Below are 19,550 nucleotides of genomic sequence, written 5' to 3'. Positions count from 1 at the left end.
ACGGCACTGCCATGCCTGCCCTCTGTCCCTAGAGCAGGGACCAGGAGTCTCCAAGTCCTTTTCTGCAGGAACTTGGGCAGAGGGTCCCGCAGCTCTTCCACCGCCCCCACACAGACATGCTGCCGCGTCCCACTGAGCTGAGCACCAGATAAAGAAGCAGGGGTCCTTGTCGGCCTCTCTGACTTGTGCATTGACAGTTACTTCCGTCTTAAATACTGTAGAAAAATAAGCCATCTCTGACGCAAGGAGACCCACTCGAGTCTGCCGCGTGGAGAAAGACGGACAGCTCCTCTGGAGTGGACCAGGGCGGCCTCTGCTGACCCTGCCTCTGCACGTGCAGAGCCTCAAGGGTGCTGTACCAGGCTGGGAGCCCAGGGGCCCAGAAGACTGGCGGCGAGTTCCCCCCTCGGCATCTTTGGGTCACATCCACGGTCCTCTGGTGGGCATGCCTCCAGCATCCCACGTTCTGTTATGATGCCCTGGGCCTTGGGGCTCCCCAGGCGGGCTCTGGACCCTCCGGCCCCACCCTCAGTCTCACGCCCACTGCTAAGAAGGCATAGGCAGAACTCCCCAGCACTGTTTCCAGGTCCCTGGGGGTGTCCCTAGGGCCAAGGGGCCTCAGGTGGACACTGAGGCAGGGCCTAGTCCAGGGGCTCCTGCTTTATTCGGACAGCAGTGGGGTTGGGCTGTGGTCGCCGCTCCTCCCGGCAAAGCACATACTCGCTGAATTGGGAGGAGTCCACGCCCCCCCCGCAGGATGCGGCCACGCTGAAACCCCTCTGGAAGAGCCTCTCCAGGACCTGCCGGGGAAGAAACAGGGGTCAGCAAAGCCCAGACGCAAGAGTCTGCCCCCCTGGGCCTGGTGGGCACTTGCCAGGGTGAGTTACCTTCTCCTGACAGGGGTCTGGGCACAACCACCAGCGGGGCAGCCACAGAAGGGTCAGGGTCCCTTAAGAGATAAAACCTGGATGGGTGCCATCCCACTGCCCTCGGGGGTCCACAGCCTTGACTGGGCCCCTCTCTCCCAGACACATGGTCCTGGGTCCCCCTCCCTCACTGAGGCCCCAGCAGCAGAGACCCGGCCCCTGGCCTCAGGGCAGCCACCTGCTTCCCTGAGCTAGGAATCCCAGATGGTTTGAAGCCTGGGGCCTGATCAGCTCAAGGGAGCTCGCGGTGGAGAGGAGTTCTCTCCTGTTTCTGCAGGTCTCCGTGTCCACGTGGGTTTGTGCCTCTGTTAGAGGGAGGCCCAGTCAGTGTGTCTGACACCTGTGTCCGGCAACTCACTAGCAAGTTCTGAAGGACAGCCTACAGAGTTCTCCCTACCAAGTGCGCTCTGCCCCAACCAAGCCTGAAGCAGGAGTCTGCTCTTGGGTCTGGAAGAGCAGGTGGAAATAGGCCCCCACTCCATCAGGGGCTTCCCAATTCTTAGACCCATGTGGGGAAAACCAGTCTAGATATGCTCTGGGAAGCTGTGCCGTGGATGCTGGTGGCCCCAGGTCAGCATGATGAGGAAGGGGGCTCCAAACCGCCCCCACTCTCAGCCTCTGACCTGCTGCTCCTATTGCCTGGGTTTAATTTGAATCCAAAGTCAGACTCTGGGTGTCAAATGAAGCACACTTTGTTGAAAATACTCTAGGCCATTTTTATAGAACATCCTTTTGGAAAAAAAAAAAGGCACAGATCAATTTTTTTAAGTCCATCCCCCAGGCGCCATCATTTAATTATGAGCGGGACATAAATTATGCATCGACACATTGTTGCCTTTTCTGTAAGATGGCACGGAGGGCCTCGCCATTCTGGGGACCCGGCCTCCCCCCACTACTCTCCCTCTGCCGCAGCCCCAGGGCTTCGGGGAGGCAGACGGGGAGGAGGCAGGGGCGGCCGGCCCTCACCTGCACCGAGTTGAGCCGGCAGTAGCCGTTGAGCGGGAAGCGGATGACGTGCGTGGGGTCCTGGTTCCAACCAGCGTTGACCGAGTTGCACATGACGTCCCCGGTCTCGGGGAAGACCTCCTCGATGAGGGCCTTCTCGCCGCTGAGCGCGATCCGCTCGCCCAGGTCAGGCGTGACCCGCACCACCAGGCAGTCGCAGGCCCGGCTGCGGCGCCGCTGCTCCTGCTCCTGCTGCCAGCGCTCCAGCTCGCGCACCATGGGCTGTAGCTGGTAATAGCGTGCCTCCTCGTACAGCAGGCTGAAGTCCTGCAGGCATGCGCATACGGTGCGGGCGGTGGGGGTCCGCCCTTCTGGCTCCAGAGCTCCGCGACCCCGCCCGCTCAAAGTCCGGGGAATTTTGCCCCCACCCCCACCCCCAGCACAGTGTGGGCTGGGATGGTTGTCCCCATTGTACAGATCGGGAAAGTGAGGCTCCGGTGAGAGTGTGCCCCCCAAAACGTCTGGCCTCCGCCCAAGGGCAGTGGCTGGTGTGCACCTGTCCCAGACCCTGTAAGCCCTTCCATCGGGCCCTAAGCCATGGGAGAAGCTTCATCCCCCTCTCCCGAAGCAGAGAGAAGTTTCTAGAAAGACCTGGAAGCTAGACTAGAAGAGCCTGAGGCTATACGGATGGTTGGGGACCTGCTGCCTTCTCTGAGAGGACAGGCTGGGGTGGGCACAGGACAGCCCTGCCTCCCTCCCTGGAGATGCTCACTGTCCTCCAGGGAGGCGAAAGGGACCTGCCTGGGTTGGATTTTCAGCAGCAGCAGCATCTACCAGACCTTTTCTGAGCCTTAGTTTCCTCATCTATAAAATGGATGTTATCACGCAGCTCAGAGTGGGTGAAGCTTAAAGGTCAGCAGCAAGGTTGGTCCCTGCCTTGGCCAGCAGTGTGAGGAGGTGTCTGAGGGGGGCCGCTCACCTCTCACCAGGAGCTCAAACCCAGGCTGGCGGGCTCACACTGACCTCCCCTCAAGGCCCTGACATTGGTCCTCTGCCCCCTCAAACACATGTCCACCCACACCCACCCCAGCCCTGAGCAGCTGATGACCCATGACCAAACCACTCAGCTCAAGTGCCGCTGGTGAGCCCGAGGACCGCTGGGAGCAGGCAAGGAAGCCCCATTCCTAAAGCTGGGCCCACACTGCTGGCCCTAAGTCACTCTGCCTGCTGACTGACCCTAGCCTTCAGAGTCACCCCACGCCTGCCATCAGTCAAGAACCTATCCTGTCAAGAACCACAAGAGTTCATCACAGCTTCATGCTGGGCCCCTGTTCTCATCCACTAGAGGTTTTAAATGATATCTGCAAACCAGCAACCCCCACATCCTTTCTTAAAGCCCAGAATACCTCCCCCAGATGCCCCACCAGTTCTTCCACACAGGCATGAGCTGCTTCAGCCTGTTCTACCCTGGGCCTCCACGCATCCACTCAGGACTCAAGCTGCAGGTCAGGGGAACCCTCAAGAGCCCCTTGACCCCCACTGTCCACACTGTGGCTTTTGCATCTTTTTCCCAAATGTGAATCGAATCTACCACTTCATTCCACCTTCGTTGCCTCCGCCTTCCTGCTCCCTCCACATCCTTCACACAACAGATCTGAGGGTCCTGCCCCTACTCACCCTCCCTCTGCATTCAGGGACCAGACACAATCTGCAACCTCTTCCTGCTTTTCCCCTCCCAGTTCATACAGCCCCAGGCTGCCACCTATCTAGCTCCTTACCCTCACTGCTCCTCACCCCCAAGGCCCTCATACCCTTCTGCCTGTTTCTCCATCATCACCCAGAGAAACACTCTTCCCTCCAAACCCGCCCAGGCCAGGTTCCCCGTGGTTCCCTCTCACAGTACTTCCTGCTTCTCTGCCCCTGTGGAATTGAAGTGGTTTTCTGTTCAACATCTATCATCCCATAAACTATAACCACTGTGAGCACAGGACCTATATCTGCCTTCTCCCACTGCATTTTTAGCCTGAGTTCAGTTGCTGGCACCCAGAAACTGAATTCAATGAAGGATAAAACGGCCCTAGGACCAATGGGTCGTCTGGGTGCTGGAAGGAAGGAAGGACATTTGCTGGTTGGAGCTGGGGTAGTCCCAGCCTGGATTTCCTGCCTCTGGGATCCCTAAGCCACAGAGGAGTCCAGCCCTGGAGGCAGGACCCTCAGAACCAGGTTGGCTGCTGCAGACAGGCTCATCCCAGGACTGGGGGGTGAGAACTTTTGTTTAAAGTTCTTTTTGGTGTGGATCAGGGTGTTCCCTCTGCCAAGTGCCGACAAGGACCAGCTTTGGGAACCTCTAACTCCTGTAACTCCAGCACATGACAATCCTTCAGCATACAACTGGGGTAAGTGCTTGCTGTCGCTGCTTAATTGTTGTTACACCCTGATAAATAAGCTAAAAATGTGAGAAAACAAAATTAGTTTAGAAAAACTGATTTAGCCCTCGGCTTCATCGTTTAAGTTTTTATGGTTGCCATGACAACCGTGGGTCCGCTTATTAAGTCACAGCGTCCCCTGTGTAATGCCACCGCATAGGCTGTGCCGGGGAGCCGCGGCTGCGGACTTACCTTGAAGTCATCAGGAAGCAGCAGTTTGGATGTCCGCAGGAAGCTCAGGACGTAGCGGAAAATCTCCCCATCCCGGTCGATGAAATAGTGTTGCTTCAAACTGTCCAGGACAATGGGCTCGGTGCCATTGAAGAGGCGGCTTATTCTGGGAGAGATGGAAGGTGGGATGCGGGATGGTAGGGCTGGTCTACTGCCCCCCACCCCACTCCTTAGAGCCCACCCTGCTGGATGGGTGAGGGGCATTACATGAGTGATTCTGGGACTATACCAGGCCTGAAAAGGACGTGTGCACACACCAGTGGCAGCCAGGACACCAGCATGGCAACCAGCACACACAAACGCCCCACCTACACTCACAAGCTATAGCCAGAGAGAGTCACACCCAGCTCTACACCCCTGCCCGCTGACACAGGTGACAGGCCTGGAAAACTACAATGAGACAGACACCTTGTCCCATGCACACAAACCCTTGCCCGACAGACCCGCCCAGAAAGCCCCCACCAACCATCAGATACCCCAGCCCGCAGCCACACGCCTGGTGAACACGTGTAAGCCAGCCAAGACACTCCTGGGTCACACGCCTCACCCAACCTGCATGAACAAGCATTGGACACAACACACCCAGCAACAGGCACAGGGTCACACGGGCTCCGCCCTCGAAGCACACCGACCACAGGCAGAACCAGACACATCCTGGTGAGGGACACACTGACAACACGAGTCCACCAGAGAGACAGCTACGCACACTCAACAAACTTACAAACGATCTACCCACAGCTTCGGCTCAGGGCAGACCACAGGGACAGCACATGTGGGTGCAGTCACAGGGCAGACACCCACAGTCCAGTGTGTGCACACACACATGCACGTAAGTGTGCACACCTGCCACAGAGTGGGCACACCAGTGAGGGGGGCTGGGAGGGAGGCAGCTCCCAGCACCCCATCCTCTGAAGGGCAGTGGTTCTGACCTGAAGGACGCTCTTGGAGAGCCCCGATGCCTGGCCCCCTCCACTTCCGGGCGGAGGAACCAGGCCTCCCCACTGCCCAGGGCAGCAGGCTCTGCACATCCCCTGCAGACCCCAGGCCCCAGTGGGGAGGGTTAGGATCCCCTGAAGAGGGGTGGGGGACATCAAAAGCTTGACTCAGGAACAGGAGGGAGGGCAGCAGGGTCTCCCCAGGGACACCACCTTGGCAGGCAGGCTGCACACGCATCCCCAGCTGGACTCAGCACAGCCTGGGAGAAGGGGGGCTGGATCCCGGCCCCAGGCCTCCCAGCTCAGTCTGTACAAGTCGAGGCTCAGCCCCCTCACTCTCTACCTGCAGCGGCAAGGATCTCCCTCGACAGCCCATCCCACCCTCCGCTCCAAGTCACCACTCTCAGGCTGTCTCACCCCTGCCACCCAGGGCAACGAGCTGGGTAGAAGCTGAGGGGTCACAGCACCCACAGCCTCTCTAGGGGCCCCGCACCAACACTGTCTGCTCTGCTGGCCTGGCACACTCATCAGCCAGGAGGGTGAGTGACTAACCCCGTTTCACTTGGGACATGGCCCAGTAGGGCTGTATATAAGTCAAGGCTGCCTCATAAATGAGTGTGAGCGGGTCAGAACCCATGGGGAGGTGTGGAGCAGCCTGAGTCTGTGAAACCAGTGCTGCGGTCACCCAGATACAACTCATCTCAGAGTTCCAAAAGCCACAGAGCCCTCTTGACCTCCAGGCCTGGTGACAATGGCACTGGGGGACATCACCCTGCTGGCAAGCTCTGTGGGCTCCATGCCTATTCTAGGTGTTAAATTCCCCCAGACCTAACCTCAGCAGAGCATGGGCACCCAGATGTCAGAATGAAGGCCACCCAGCTTGCCTGGAGACAGACAGGACAGACTGAGGCTGTCAGGCACCATGGGCAGTCATCAGCAGACCACCGAGGGCCCCCACGTGGCACTGGCAGGAAGATGAAAGAGCCACGTCTGCAGGTCAGCCTCCCCACGGAACTTTCTCCAGCCTTCCTGGTTGAGCTCAAGCGTTCTGTGCAGCAAGCAATATTTCCAGGCCCTCTGTGTTGCAAACCCCTCAGACCATCCTGGTGGTCTAGGGGACTCCCAGTCCACCACATTCCAGGGCTGCCTGGGTTCTAGGTCGTCTTAAGGGTCTGAGGCTAGAAGGCTCTCATTCTGTCTTATCTTGGGACTGGCTGGTTCTAGGTCTTTCCATGGTTCAGCATCTCTTCCCAGCCTAAGGCTTCTTGTGCCCTCAGGGTCTGAAGCTATTAAAGAGGTGTGCAGCTTGAGGGAAGGTTAGGGCAGTCACCTCAAAGGCACCCACTGACACTTGTGAAGTCTTAGAGAGCCTGTTCTTACCTCGGGCCACCCTCCAAGGGAGGCTGTAAGTTTGGGGTACTGACTTCAGAAGGTGTATAAGGAATAATCTGGCCAGTTCTGACCCCAGCTGATGGGGGTCACCTTCTTTTTACTTCTTTTTTTTTTTAAGTTTTGGCTCTAATTTCCTGGATGTTTCAGCGGTTACACCCAGGTTTACTTCCGAGGTTCCTGGACATTGGTGGCCTCCCACAGCCAGGATGGACACTAGCATGGGGCTGTGATGCAGGAGCTAAGTGATGTCCAGCAAGCGTGGAGGCAGACACAGGAGTCCACTCCCAGTCCTGGGCAGCTGGGCTGGGTGGGTTCCAGGCGAGGACCAATGGCCATCCTGGGCTGACTAGCACCAATGGGGGCTCCCTGCTATGGAGCCACCCTGACCAACCAAGAACGAGAGCCCAGACCTAGCTCTGTGGGCACAGGGTCCGAAGGGGTGAAGGCACAAGCCCCCTTATCTCACAGCATTGCCCAGGGTGGGACTTGACATCCAGAATGAGCCCCCTTCCCCGGTGACCTTAACACAGTTCTCTATTTCCAGGTGACTTATACCTCAGTGACCCTGGGTGAGCCACTGATCATTCTTTCCAGAATTAGTGAAAAACTGTTTTTTTTTTTTTTTAATTTTAACATTCACTCAAAGAAGGAAGAGAGAGATGTGAAGGGCTCCAGCCAGCACAGCTGCCCAACGCACATGTCAGGCCTGGCCTGACCCACTGTCCTGACTGTCCTATAAGTCATTCCACCTCCATGGCCTCTAGGCCAGAGCTTCCGTCTCAGGAGCACCTCTCCTGCGGGCCAGGCCAGGCAGAGCCATCCAGGCAGAACAGCAGATTTATCCTGAGGTTCAGCCCCGGGGAAGAATGCAGACTGCCACCCCCCTGGGCCCATCTTGGTGGCCCGAGGGTCCCACAGGTCATGGGACCACTGAGGCAGCCTGGCCAGGGGGCCTGCCCCAAAGCAGGATGTGGGGGGCGGGGTGCAGTTTGGATGGCTGGGAGGGGAGGACCACCCCCGCCCGCCACGCTCCAGGCAGCAGCCGGGAGGCAGAATGAGGAAGCTGGTCCTCCCAGGCCTGGGTTGTGATTACTCCAGAAAGGCAAGTGTCTGATTTCAAAAAACACTCTTCAGAGAGGTGGTGGGCAAGGGTTTTATGAATGTCACTCGCAAATGTCAGCTGATTAAGGGATGCTCTATCTCAAACAACGCGTGAATGCTGCAGAAGGCAAAATTGAAATGAAATAAGCAGAATCCATCTCCCATCCTAGACAGGGCCCTGCCGGTTAGTGCCAGGCCAACATAGCCAACGTGGCCTCCTGGCTGCTGCCCCCCAAGGTCCCCGGGTCACGAGTACCCCAGGCCTAGCCTCTGTCTGAGGAGGCAGAGAGCTCCAACCACACCTGCACCCCACACCCCAAATTCTGAACCAGACGCTGCATCGGCCTCCAGCAGTCCCTCCTCCAGGGCACCCCCTTGGCCTCCAGTGCGCTCTCTATGCAGCCACCTCCACACGCTACGAATCCTTCCTCCATAAGCAACCACACCAGCAACAAGGCGGCTAGATCAGAAAGCTTCCCAGAGACATCCCTTGGCGTCTGGGGGATTAATTATCTCCTCTTTTTATTTTAAATGTCTAAAACAGAGGTGATGCCCGCAGGGGTGGCCCTCCTGCTGCCAGCCCTTGGCAGTGGCCACCCTGCAGTACCCGGAACAGGCGGTCCTGGGCTCAGCCAGCAGCATGCAGCATCACCGCCCAGAGCCGCTCAGAGACCCATCCCACCTCCGGTCAGCCCTGCTGTTACATACCAACGAAGAAACCTAGGAGAAAATGCCCGACAGGCAAGAGCAGGGCAGTCGGCAGTGCCTGGAGCCCCCACAGGCTCAGGAGTCAGGGTCACCAGGGAGCCGGGCAGAGGGTAAAGCTCCCTGGTCAGAGATCCTTCATCTGCTGATGGTGGTATGTGGCTCATGCTCGTCCATAGCTGTGGATATCCCCGGACATCCTGGAATTCTTAGCCAGTCACTGCCACCCACCCCCTCCCAACTCCAAAGGAGCCTGCTGCTAGCCCTGGGGGTCCAGCAGTGGCCACTCAAACAAAGATGACAAATCGCAGCTGCGCCCCCGCCCCCTCCCCCGCCACCATCCTTGAACTTATGCACTATCCCAGTCGTTAAGACTTGGAAATAGGATGAACTACTTCTCCCCCAAATGACCCCAAGAAGTACACAGCATGGCTCACAACCAGTCTCCTGCAAAGGCCAGGTGTGAGTCACACACAAGAGGAACCTGAAGTAACATGAGGTTCTCCAGCCAGCTGCTGGCCAGCTTCAGATGGGGCTGGCTCTGAAAAGTGGCCTCTGCCAGTGGGTCAGGAGCTCCACCAGCGCCACCAGCTCAGGGTCATAAGTCCCTGTGGTGAGCAGCCATGGGCAGGTGGCTCTGAGAGCAGAGGGACCCTGGGGAGCCCTGTGTGTCGGCTGGCAGCAGGTTTCACATGCTCCCTATGGCCACCACACGCCCCGGTGCCGTGAGGGGCTCGGCTCTTACCTGGAGTCTGGGTACTTGGTCAGTGTGGCCAGGCTGCTGGTGTACATGTGGCCGCCCACGTCGATGTGCACAGGCGCATTGGACTTCGTGAGCTGGGCTGGCAGCGGGATCCCCTGGGCGGCCAGGGGAGACACAGGCGACCGGGTGAGAGACAGCCGAGACATGCTTCCTCCCTCCTGGAGATGGAAACAAGGGACACAACAACGGTTTCTCCACGACAGAGCTAGGCACTCCCTTGATTGCCAATGTGATCACAGATCTAATCAGATCACTTCTGCTTGTGCCTGATCACATATTCGCCTGACAAATTATGGCCACCACTGTAATTAAGTGTATTTGCATCATTTTCTTCAAAGTACCAGAGGGGGAAGAAAAAGAAAGATGCTTATTAGCAATAAGAAATCAAGAAAAAAAAATTTTTTTTCAAGGTGTCAGCCTCCAGGGGCATAAAACAAACTGCAAAATTCTAATTAAAGGTCGCAGGCTTATGTGTTAGATGTGAAATATCCCCTGACAAACGAATCACCAATTTGTGAATTGGGATTCAGGGGTTTTTGCAAGTTTGTCTCAGTAACGAGACACCTCTAAATTAGTGACTTCCTCAGCACCTAAGGCGTTGAGTTTTATACATGTAGTAAATTTCACATCAAATTAAGAGCATTTTTGTTTCGAGAAAATACATAATCGTACAGCCAGTCAACAGCCATCTCTTGAGCACCACGGCTGTGGCTGCGAGGAAGGGCAGCCAGTGAGCAGGTGCTCAGGAAGAGGGCATAAAGGGGGCCACCAGCCCCCGACCCAGCCCACCCTGCCAGCTCTCACCGCCGTGCCGGTGCTGCCGTGGGCGTGAAGCGAGGACCCGCTCGGCCGCTCCTTGCGGTGAGGCATCTAGGCTTCCATCGCTGCCCAGAACATCTGTGGGGAGCGCCGACAAAACCAAACACGACTTACTCCTCAGTGGTCCGGGGTGCCGAGTCTCCCAGTCAAAGATGCTTATAATCGTCCTCTCTGAACATGCTTCCCAAGACCCCATGCCCTACCACACAGATGGCAACTAGCCTGTCCCCACACCCCAAGGCAAGCCTCTGGGCCATAGGAGATTAGTTATACACACATGCACACACACACATTCACTCACACACGTGTTCTCAGGGCAGCTCCATGTCTGCTAATTCAGCTAATGACAGTACTGAAACATATGCTCACCATTATTGCCCCCAAAATGTTTCAGAACAAATCCAATTTGCTTGGTATTTTGGTTTCGAGCCAGGTTACCAAGCGTGTCTCCTCTTGCTTCAGAGAGCACCCTGGGAACCACAGCTCGGAGAGGATCCCCCACCCTCCAGGGGCTGGGGAGCCCCACTACCTCTTTAAACACGGTCTCTGCAGTGTTAACATGCAGCCTGAGACTGGCTGGACCCAGAGAAGCCTCTTCCAGCAGAAGCCAGGGAAGAGCAAAAGTCACCGAGGAAGCCGCCACTCCCGCTATGGCTCCTTAGAGAGGAAAACTTGTCTTTGTTTGCCCAGCCTGCACCTCTGCAGCTTCTCCCCAGGCCCCCAGAAAGGTCTTGACTGTGCCTGATATATTCTAGATCCCCTGGGAATCAAGCCCCAAGGCATGACAGAGATGGCCAGAAGGAGAGAGCAGCTCAGCTAATGAACCCTGCCTCTCCCTATAGTCACTCAGCGACTCTCCTCTGTGCCCTGGCCACCTGAAATAAGATTGTCCCATAGTCTCCAGAAGCTGCCTGAAGACATTCTGCAGACCCTACGCAGGAGGGCTGGAGAAGATCAGTTTTAAGCAGACCCTTCCACTGACCTGGGGCTGGGGAAGGTGGACACGGAGTATCACCCCCTCCCCTCCCCCCACTGGCTTCCCCACACCTAAAGCTGTACTTATCTCTTGCAGGTTCAACCCCACCCTCCCTCAAGGATTGACTTTGTGCCTTGAAAGTCAACATCCAGTTTTCACACATGGACCAAGGTCGAATGAGAATCAAAGCCTGCAAATTTCACTCAGGTCATTCTCCTAGGATTTGTTCGCCCTCCGTGTGCTGGCAGGTCCTCTGACAGGAAACTGGGGTGGGGGTTGCCATTAGCAGACAGTGATGTTTAATTCACGGCCGTCCAGGCTCGGCTGCTTTTGACATTCCTGAGTTCCCTCAAGTTTCAAGAAAGAAAACCAGGTCACTTATCTCAAGTTCTGAGAAACCAAAACACATCTCAGGAATGGGTTCCCCTGCCCTGGGAGGCTCTGCTTGGGGGAGGAGTCAGAAGGAAAGCCATACTGAGGATAAACTGAGCTGGAAGGAATTCCAATGGAAATTCTATCAAAGCGGACAGCACAATATTTGCCCAACTACCAGGACACTGCTCGGAAGTGACATTTCACACCAAGTACTCATCAAAAAGCTGCTCCATCCTGTTCTCACCCAGCCTCTTCTCCATCACAAGCACAACCTGATGTTCACGGCAAACCAGACACTCACCATTGGAAGCCCCAGGCTGTACGCCTTGACGCGAACCTCCACTGCTCCCTCCGACAAACACATCTGTGCTGGACAAGGACCCTTCCCCCGACACCACTGCTGAGATCAGAAGCACAAAGTGGGTGCAGGAAGAGACGCAAGTTCATTCTGCCAGCACCCGCATCAAACCCACGACCCAGCCCGCGCGCGCCACGGCCCTCCCGAGGTCGGCCAAGACCGCCTGTTGCAGGGGCCTCGGCGGTACCGGGCTCCACGGCCCGGCCCCGCGGGTTTCCAAACTGGCTGGGTATTGACCCGTTTCTCCGCGCTGAGGCGGGAGCCCCGGGTCCCACGCCCGCCCGCTGCCAAGCCCCGCCCGCCAAAGCAGAGGGAAGCGAGCAGAATGCCACGCTCATTTACACACAAAATGATTTTGTGTCCCATTGTGCTCGCAGTTGTTCAGCTCTCTGGGGGTGATTAAACTGGCTGAGCTGCGGCAGCTTGAGACGATTTCACTAAATCGCTTCTTCGTGAAGTCGCTTCTTTGCTAAGCTGTTATTTTAACCATAAAAGGTAAACAGAAGGCGCCTGGAGAACTCTCTTCAGCTCTGCGCCCAGGGCGCCAGCCCCGGGGCCAGAGAGCCGGGGGCCTGCCGAGTTGTCCAGGAGGTGGGCCAGAAGGGAGGCAGGCGGGCCACCTGGCGCGCGCCTGCCCTGCCGCGGAGCCCGCCGGCCGGTGTGAACTTCGGGGCGGCCGGAGCCGGCTGGGCCCAGGCCGGCGGCGCCGCGGGGCTGGGGTGGCCGCGGAACCCAAACCGCCTGGCAGGACCGGGAGGGTGTGCGGCAGGGGCGGGGCGGAAGACGAAGTTAAATCAGGAGGCAGACACTTAGAGACCACAGATGGGAAGCTCGCCTAATTAAGGACGTAAAAGCGCTTTTGTTCTCAAAGTTTATTGTTGCCAGGGTTTAAAAAAAAATTAATTGAAACTAATGCTGTTATTCATTCGTGCAGTTAAATTCCTCCATGCACATTTGAGACACGGAGTGAAAACTTGAAGCTTATCTTGTTGCAGTCGGGGGTGGGGGGCAACGGGAGGACGGAAACGCGCTCCAGCTGCGGGGGAGGGGGGAGGCATTTGCGAGTGTGAGCGGTGCCCGCGACCAGGTCAGGGGCTACCGCCGGGCAGCAGGGATCCGGACGCGGCGATCGCGTCTCCGCGCGGCCCGCCTGGGGGCTCCAGACCCCGAGCGCTTGGAACGACCACCAGCGCGCCAGCCCCTCCCGCTCCGTTTCGGACTCGCGGGTGGGCGTCACAGGACGCACGTCCGTCCCGTTGGAGACTTTTCCTCGCTCTGATTTGGACACCAAGCCGGGCCCAGTCAGCCTGAAGCCCAGGCTGCGTGAGCCGGGTTCTGACCTCGGAAACTCGCCGCCCCTGCAGGGCGGTCGGCCCTGCACCGAGGCCCGAGTGCCGAGACCTGAGGAAACCCCCACCCCGCGCGGCAGGAAGCTCGCTGACCGCCCGCGAGGGGAGGGTCCACCCGGGGCGAGGGCCGGCCCACGTGGGCAATCCCCCACTCCCGCGCCAGGCCTTTGTGCTGGGTGCCCCCTCACCGTCAGCCCCCGCCACCCTGCACCCGGACAAAGCAGCCGCCCCCGCCCAGGTCCGAATCCCGGCCGGGCGACTTTCCGGGTATCGCAGCCACTTCGGGGACAGGGGTGCGCGTCGCTGAGTGGTGGCCGCCCGCGCGGTGCTTACCTCGGAGCCGGAGCGGCGGATCGGGCTCGGGTGTAGCCCCCGCCCCCCGCAGCCGCCGGTCTTGGGAGCCGGGCTCAGCCTCGCAGCCTGTGCTCGCTGCGCGGGTCGCTCCGGTCTCGTCCTGGAGTTACTTTCTCTCTCGCCCCCAACCCTCCCCCCACCCACCCCTCCCGCCCCGGCCCCCGCTTCGCGCGGCCCCTCGCGGCGCGGCGCGCCGGGGCCTCCCCTCCCCGCCCTCCCCTCGCCTCCTCCCCTCCTCGCGGCCGCCGCCGCCGCCTCCTCTTCGCGCCGCTCTCCGGCTGCCCTCCCGCCGCTCCCACCTCCTTTCCTCCCTCCTCTCTTCTCCAGCGGCCTTCTCCGATCGCTGGCGAGAAAACCAGCCCCCCACCTTAGCCTGTAGCCCGCGCCCCGTCTCGGCCGAGCCCGGACGCAAAGGGCAGCGATCCGGCTTAAAATTAACCCAGCGCGGCGAGCGCGAGCGGGAGCGCGCTGCGACTCCTGGCTCGGGGCTCGGCTGTGCCGCGGGGCAGAGGATTAGAGTCGCAATTAGCTCCGCGCGCCCGCGCCTGCCGCGCTCGGCGACAAAAATGCGCTGTTTCCCTTCCTTTAGCCGAGCGAGCACACCCGCCTCCCCCGGAGCCCGCGCCTTCCCGCCGGGGCCTCCGCCAGGACCCTCCCGGGAGCGGTGCGCCCGGGCCCCCGCGCCCTCCGCCGCCCAGCCCCCCGCCCCCCGCCGGCCAGCCACGCGGCGCCCAGGCTTCCTCCGGGCTCGAGAGGGGGCGGGGGAGAAGCTGATTTTAATCATTGTCATTTCATCTGATGTAATATTTCCCCGGGCGCTTTCAGCTGGGCATAAATTTTCGGCTCCCAAATAAGTAACACAGGGCACGTTTCTCACATTTCTTGACTCCTCGGTTACAAAGAGGAGAGCAGCCGCCGCCGCGGCGCCCGGGGGTAGGGGCGGGACTTGGGAAGAAAGTAGGCTGCGAGTCGGCCCGGGCAGGAGAGGAGCTGGGGGCCAGGGCCACCCCTCCCCCTTCCCGGCCGTCCTCCCTGGGTCCCTGCCCCGACTGCCCCTCTACCGGGGCGCCGCGCCGCGCGTGACGTCTGCGGACGCGCGGTCTGCCACCGCCGGGGAGGGGAGCACGGGGGGCGCCCGGCCGGCCGCCCGCGGCCAGACGCGCCATTTCCTTTCCGCGCGCGGCGCGATGGAGACGTCTACCGCCAAGACTCTTCGCGGCACCGAGGCCTGCGCTCCGGGCGTCCCCTCGGTCCCCGGGTCGGCTGCCCCTTCCTCCTTCTCTCCTACCTCCTCCTCCTCCCCTTCCTCTTTCTCCTGTTTCCCTTGCGCCCCGTCCGTCCCCCCGCCCCCCCTCCTCCTGGACCATTTCCCGGCTCCTAGGAAACGGAGCGCGGAGCCTCCGGTGCAGTCCGCCCCGCCTGCACTGCGCCCCCGTCCGGCTCTCCGGGGACGCCCGGGCCAGAGCCAGGCTCGAGCTGGAGGACCGGTGCGCTCCGGCCCGGAGCCGCGCTGGGGCCCCCACCCCGAGCTCCAGCCGGATCTGGACGCCCTCTAGCGGCCTCACTCACAGGGGCGCTCGGGGCGGCTCCGAACCCGGGCGGGGGAAGGTGGTGAGAGGAGGACCCGGTGGGAGCCTGCCTGCATTGACCAGGGGACTTCGCGCGTGGAAAGAGCTCCAGTAACTTCTCCACGCGGGAATAAGCAGAGACTTCCCTCCGAGGGAAGGTTTTATTTATTTATTTATTTTAGAGCTCGAACTACAGGAGAAGGGGGAAATTTTCTCATTAAAGTTACATCCCTGCAGTTAGTTCAATTACTTGATATATGCAGAAGATGTTGTAAATTTATAGATTTAAATAGCTTACAAAGATGCCGCAGGCCCCATCAGTTAATTTCCTTAATTTATGGATTTTTAGCTGCTCCTAGAACAGAAAGGGGCCGTGGAAGTAGGTCAGGGATCTGTGCAGCGGCTGCAGCACGGCCCAGGGGCTGCCCACCCTGCTCCCCACACCCTGGCGCCCCCCAGACTTCTGGCTCCCAGCTCGGACCTGACAGCACCACTCTCTGCTCTTTACATCTGGGCCAGGCCCTGCAGGCCTGCTTTGCTCCCTGGTGACTGCCTCAGTCTCTCCAGGGCTGCTCAAGGCTAAGGAGCAGCAAAGCCCCCATCTACACCCTTCCGTTCCGGCACTGAGGGACGGACCCAAATAAGAAGTGAAGCAAATATCCAAATACTTGGACCTCCAGGGTCTTCACTTCAGTGCTGGCTGGGATCACAAATGGAGAAGGGCATGTGTAGATAAAACAAACCTTTTCAGCCTTTGAGAGCTTAAGGGGAAGGAGGAAGCATGAGGAAGAATGCTTTAGGCTCCCTTTTCAGGAGCACCCGGGTGCAGGCTCAGTCGTGTCCCACTCATTGCGACCCTATGGACTGCAGCCTGCCAGGCTCCTCTGTCCATGGGACTTTCCAGGCAAGAATACTGGAATGAGTTGCCATTTCCTTCTCCAAGGGATGTTCCCCACCCAAGGGTTGAACCCCAGCCTCCTGCATCTCCTGCATTACTGGAAGATTCTTTACTGCTGAGGCATCCCAGAAGGCCCGTTGAGAAACATAGACCCACTGAAAACCTGCTTGTCATGGGGCCGTCCCTGTGGCTCCCATCACCCTTCACCACTCTCCCCTCACCCCCAGGTGCCTGCTAGAGCTTCTTTGTTTTGTGTTCAATATGGATGAATATATACATATAAATTAATACTTAAAAGATGGGTATAAACTAAACTGTTTTAGGAAGCCACATGGCGATGTGATTAGTATTGGTATTCATGATTTAACATTTCTTTTCCCACTAGATGAAGTTTCTAAGATTTGCAAGGTACATGTCAAGGACGGGTGTATAAATGGATTTTTATTTATTCACAACTCCAAGACTAATTGCTTCTCTTTGCCTCAAGGCCAAGAGATTGGTTTTAATATGACACTTCAAAAGTATTCATGGGACTACAGAGATAGTAAGTGTCATTGTTTAAGAGACAAATCTCACTGTGGTACTGGTGACCCTGCAAAGAGGAGGTTCCGTTTCATTTTAAATTCCTCTATGTTTTTTTAAGAGTTTCACTTTATACCAACTGTATTAAAAATGCACAATTTAATCGAAATAAGAACTGACCATTTTGGAAGACCTTTATTTCCTTAATATTGCTGGGAACTTTGTTTTCATATTCCTGAATCCTTTTATTAAAGAGCTGAACTTTATACGTGTCATTAAAAAGAGTAAGTTTGGGCCATAATTTATTCTCAAGTGTTTTAAAAGTTCCCGGCTAAATGTCAACCATCTTTTACATTGAGAGACTTGGACATGGGCTATGATAGGCACTTAATGATCTGTGGTGTATAATGCAATGGTGAGGGTTTTTCTTTTTTAATTGAAGATGTATAATTAGAACTGAAAACATACTGAAACATCTTGTGAAATACATCTCGTTTCATTACTATAGTCCAAGAAATTGGATGTGAGTGATTGGATGAAATTGGATGTGAGTCTAATCAGAATGGAACTTGCTTTATCAGTAGATTTGACTAGCCCTTGAGCCCTTATGGTTTACATATTTTAAAAAGTGGGTTCAAACCTGGGCTTGCTTTGAGGTTGGTGTCCGTGAGTTCACACCAAACTGATGCAGGTCGGGCCCTGCATCTAGGTGCTGTGGATAAGACAGTCTCTGGACATTTCAAAGTGGTTTCCAGTGTAATTTTGTATTTTGTTGCTGCTGTTTGTAGACTATATTTTAAGATGAAGACCTAAATAAGAAAATGAGGTCCCAGGGTCTGCTGAACTCAGCCTTTTCAGAAAATCCGTGACCAGATAGCAGATGAACAGGCTGTATGTAACACAGCGGCTGCTGTCTGAGAGGGGCGAGTGTGGGGTGGGGGGTATGGGGAGAAGCTGAGGTGTTGTGGCAAGGCTGTCTGCTTCCCCACCCCAGGCTCCCTGGGGTGAAAGCCAGACCCCTGTAGTTCTGTGCCCACCTCCAGGCTAGAATGGAGCCAGCCTGTCCCAGAGATCACAGTCTGACATCTACTTGACCTCTGCCTCCACACCAGGAATCCCCCAGTCTTCTCTCTAGGATCCCAGTGAACCTGGAGAAAAAAGGGGGTAGTGAAATGGGGGTTGGTTACTACTGCCCCCTGCAAACGGAGCTCCTGACTGTCAGCCAGTTGACCTAGTCCCTGGAGAGTTGCAGTCCAAACATGACTGAGAGATGGGAGGTAATAAAACAGGACCACCCAGCTCTCAGGGAGTTCTGCCCAGTCCCCAGCACCATGCCAAAGCTTCTGATGGAGCGAAAGTAGAGCCTGTCTGCAGGGGCTATAGACCATCCCCTCCTTCTTGCCTTCTGCCTGCAGCCCAGGTATGCTGCTCAAAGCCAAGCCACCTGCCCTCTCCAGGAGCCAGCATCAGGGTGGCAGTGAGACAAGACCAGGAACTCTAACATGGTGGCAGCTTGTGGATGACCTCTGGGGGATCAAAACCCCACCACTGATCAATATTCGGCATCTGAACCTTCTTCCCAAGAGAAGTTTCAGCATGTTTACCAGATTCTCAGAGTCTCTGTGAATTTGTGTGCAAGTAATGAAACTCTCTTGGAAGAAAAGTTATGACAAACCTAGAGAGCAAATTAAAAAGCAGAGACATCACTTAGCCGACAAAGGTCCAGCTAGTCAAAGCTATGGTTTTTCCAGTAGTCCATGTACTGGTGTGATAATTGGACCATAAAGAAGGCTGAGTGATGAAAAATTGATGCTTTCCAACTGCGGTGCTGGAGAAGACTCTTGAGTCCCTTGGACTGCAAGGAGGTCAATCAGTCCTAAAGGAAATCAACCCTGAATATTCATTGGAAGGACTGATGCTGAAGCTGAAGCTCCAATACTTTGGCCACCTGATGCGAAGAGCCAGCTCACTGGAAAAGATCCTGATGCTGGGAAAGATTGAGGGCAGGAGGAGAAGGGGGTGACAGAGGATGACATAGTTGGATGGTGTCACTGACTCAGGGAACATGAGTTTGAGCAAGCTCCAAGAGATGGTGAAGGACAGGGAAGCCTGACATGCTGCAGTCCATGAGGTCGCAAAGAGCTGGACATGACTAGTGACTGAACAACAAAACCCTCACAATGGCTTCATGATAAGGAAAGTAGATTCTTTTTGGTATAATGGCCAGTGGAGACGAGTGGCCCTAAAGTCCACTCGGAGACTCAGCAGAGTGTCCAGGGACCCAGGCTCCCTCCACTTTCCCCTGCTGTCCTCTGCACACCCTCCTGTTCTTATGCCATGTCCTCCCTGGTTTCAGAATAATGTAGTTCAAAGCTCCCTGCACAGAGAACAAGGAAGTGCTCCTGAAACCGTTTGGTGGTGTTTCAGGGCCTCCAAAGAGCTCCAGTACCGTAGTCCTTTATGTCATGCCCTGGGAACTTACTGAGCTACAGTTTTATTATCAAAGGAAAAGTGGGGAGGGAGAGAAGAATTTCTTTCCCTTTCTTGAGTAGATATCATGCCTCCATCATCAGCTCCTCCTCCAGGTTAAGCAGGAGAGTTTTCTTGTCCCTGTAAGAACAAGGTAAAGAAAGAAAGTGAAGTCGCTCAGTCGCGTCCGACTCTTTGTGATCCCTTGGATTGTAGCCTACCAGGCTCCTCTGTCCATGAAATTTTCCATGCAAGAGTACTGGAGTGGGTTGCCATTTCCTTCTCCAGGGACTCTTCCCAACCCAGGGACTGAACCTGGGTCTCCCGCATTGCAGGCAGACGCTTTACCATCTGAGTCACCAGGGAAGCCTGGTGTACAAGCTAGGTCCACAAATTATCCTTTTTCATGTATGCAGAGAGCATGTCCTAGGGATCATT

General features: G+C 56.7%; 1 protein-coding gene across 1 annotated transcript; it reads right to left on the bottom strand.

Annotated features, from left to right (window-relative positions):
* Nucleotides 1-244: 244 nt before the first annotated feature.
* KCTD15 (potassium channel tetramerization domain containing 15) lies at nt 245-13,744 on the bottom strand. Its single transcript, XM_068992696.1, has 7 exons — nt 13,635-13,744; nt 11,896-11,991; nt 10,229-10,321; nt 9,407-9,582; nt 4,490-4,634; nt 1,893-2,198; nt 245-800 (listed from the first exon to the last, which is right to left on the bottom strand). Exons 3-7 carry the CDS (start codon nt 10,292-10,294, stop codon nt 642-644), a joined length of 852 nt encoding a protein of 283 aa, XP_068848797.1. The 5' UTR covers nt 10,295-10,321; nt 11,896-11,991; nt 13,635-13,744; the 3' UTR covers nt 245-641.
* Between the last annotated feature and the right edge of the window lie 5,806 nt (nt 13,745-19,550).

The sequence above is a fragment of the Capricornis sumatraensis genome, chromosome 20, assembly GCF_032405125.1.
Source record: "Capricornis sumatraensis isolate serow.1 chromosome 20, serow.2, whole genome shotgun sequence".
NCBI classification, from domain to species: domain Eukaryota; kingdom Metazoa; phylum Chordata; class Mammalia; order Artiodactyla; family Bovidae; genus Capricornis; species Capricornis sumatraensis.
The sequence above is the reverse complement of the archived record's forward strand: the minus strand, read 5'-3'. Positions and strand labels throughout refer to the sequence as shown.

Excerpts from the sequence above, each read along its gene's own strand:
- KCTD15 (XM_068992696.1), bottom strand. The coding sequence starts at position 10,294 with ATGCCTCACCGCAAGGAGCGGCCGAGCGGGTCCTCGCTTCACGCCCAC. Across the intron at positions 4,635-9,406 it reads ACCAAGTACCCAGACTCCAG|AATAAGCCGCCTCTTCAATG; the intron begins GTAAGAGCCGAG and ends CATCTCTCCCAG. Across the intron at positions 2,199-4,489 it reads TGCTTCCTGATGACTTCAAG|GACTTCAGCCTGCTGTACGA; the intron begins GTAAGTCCGCAG and ends GCATGCCTGCAG.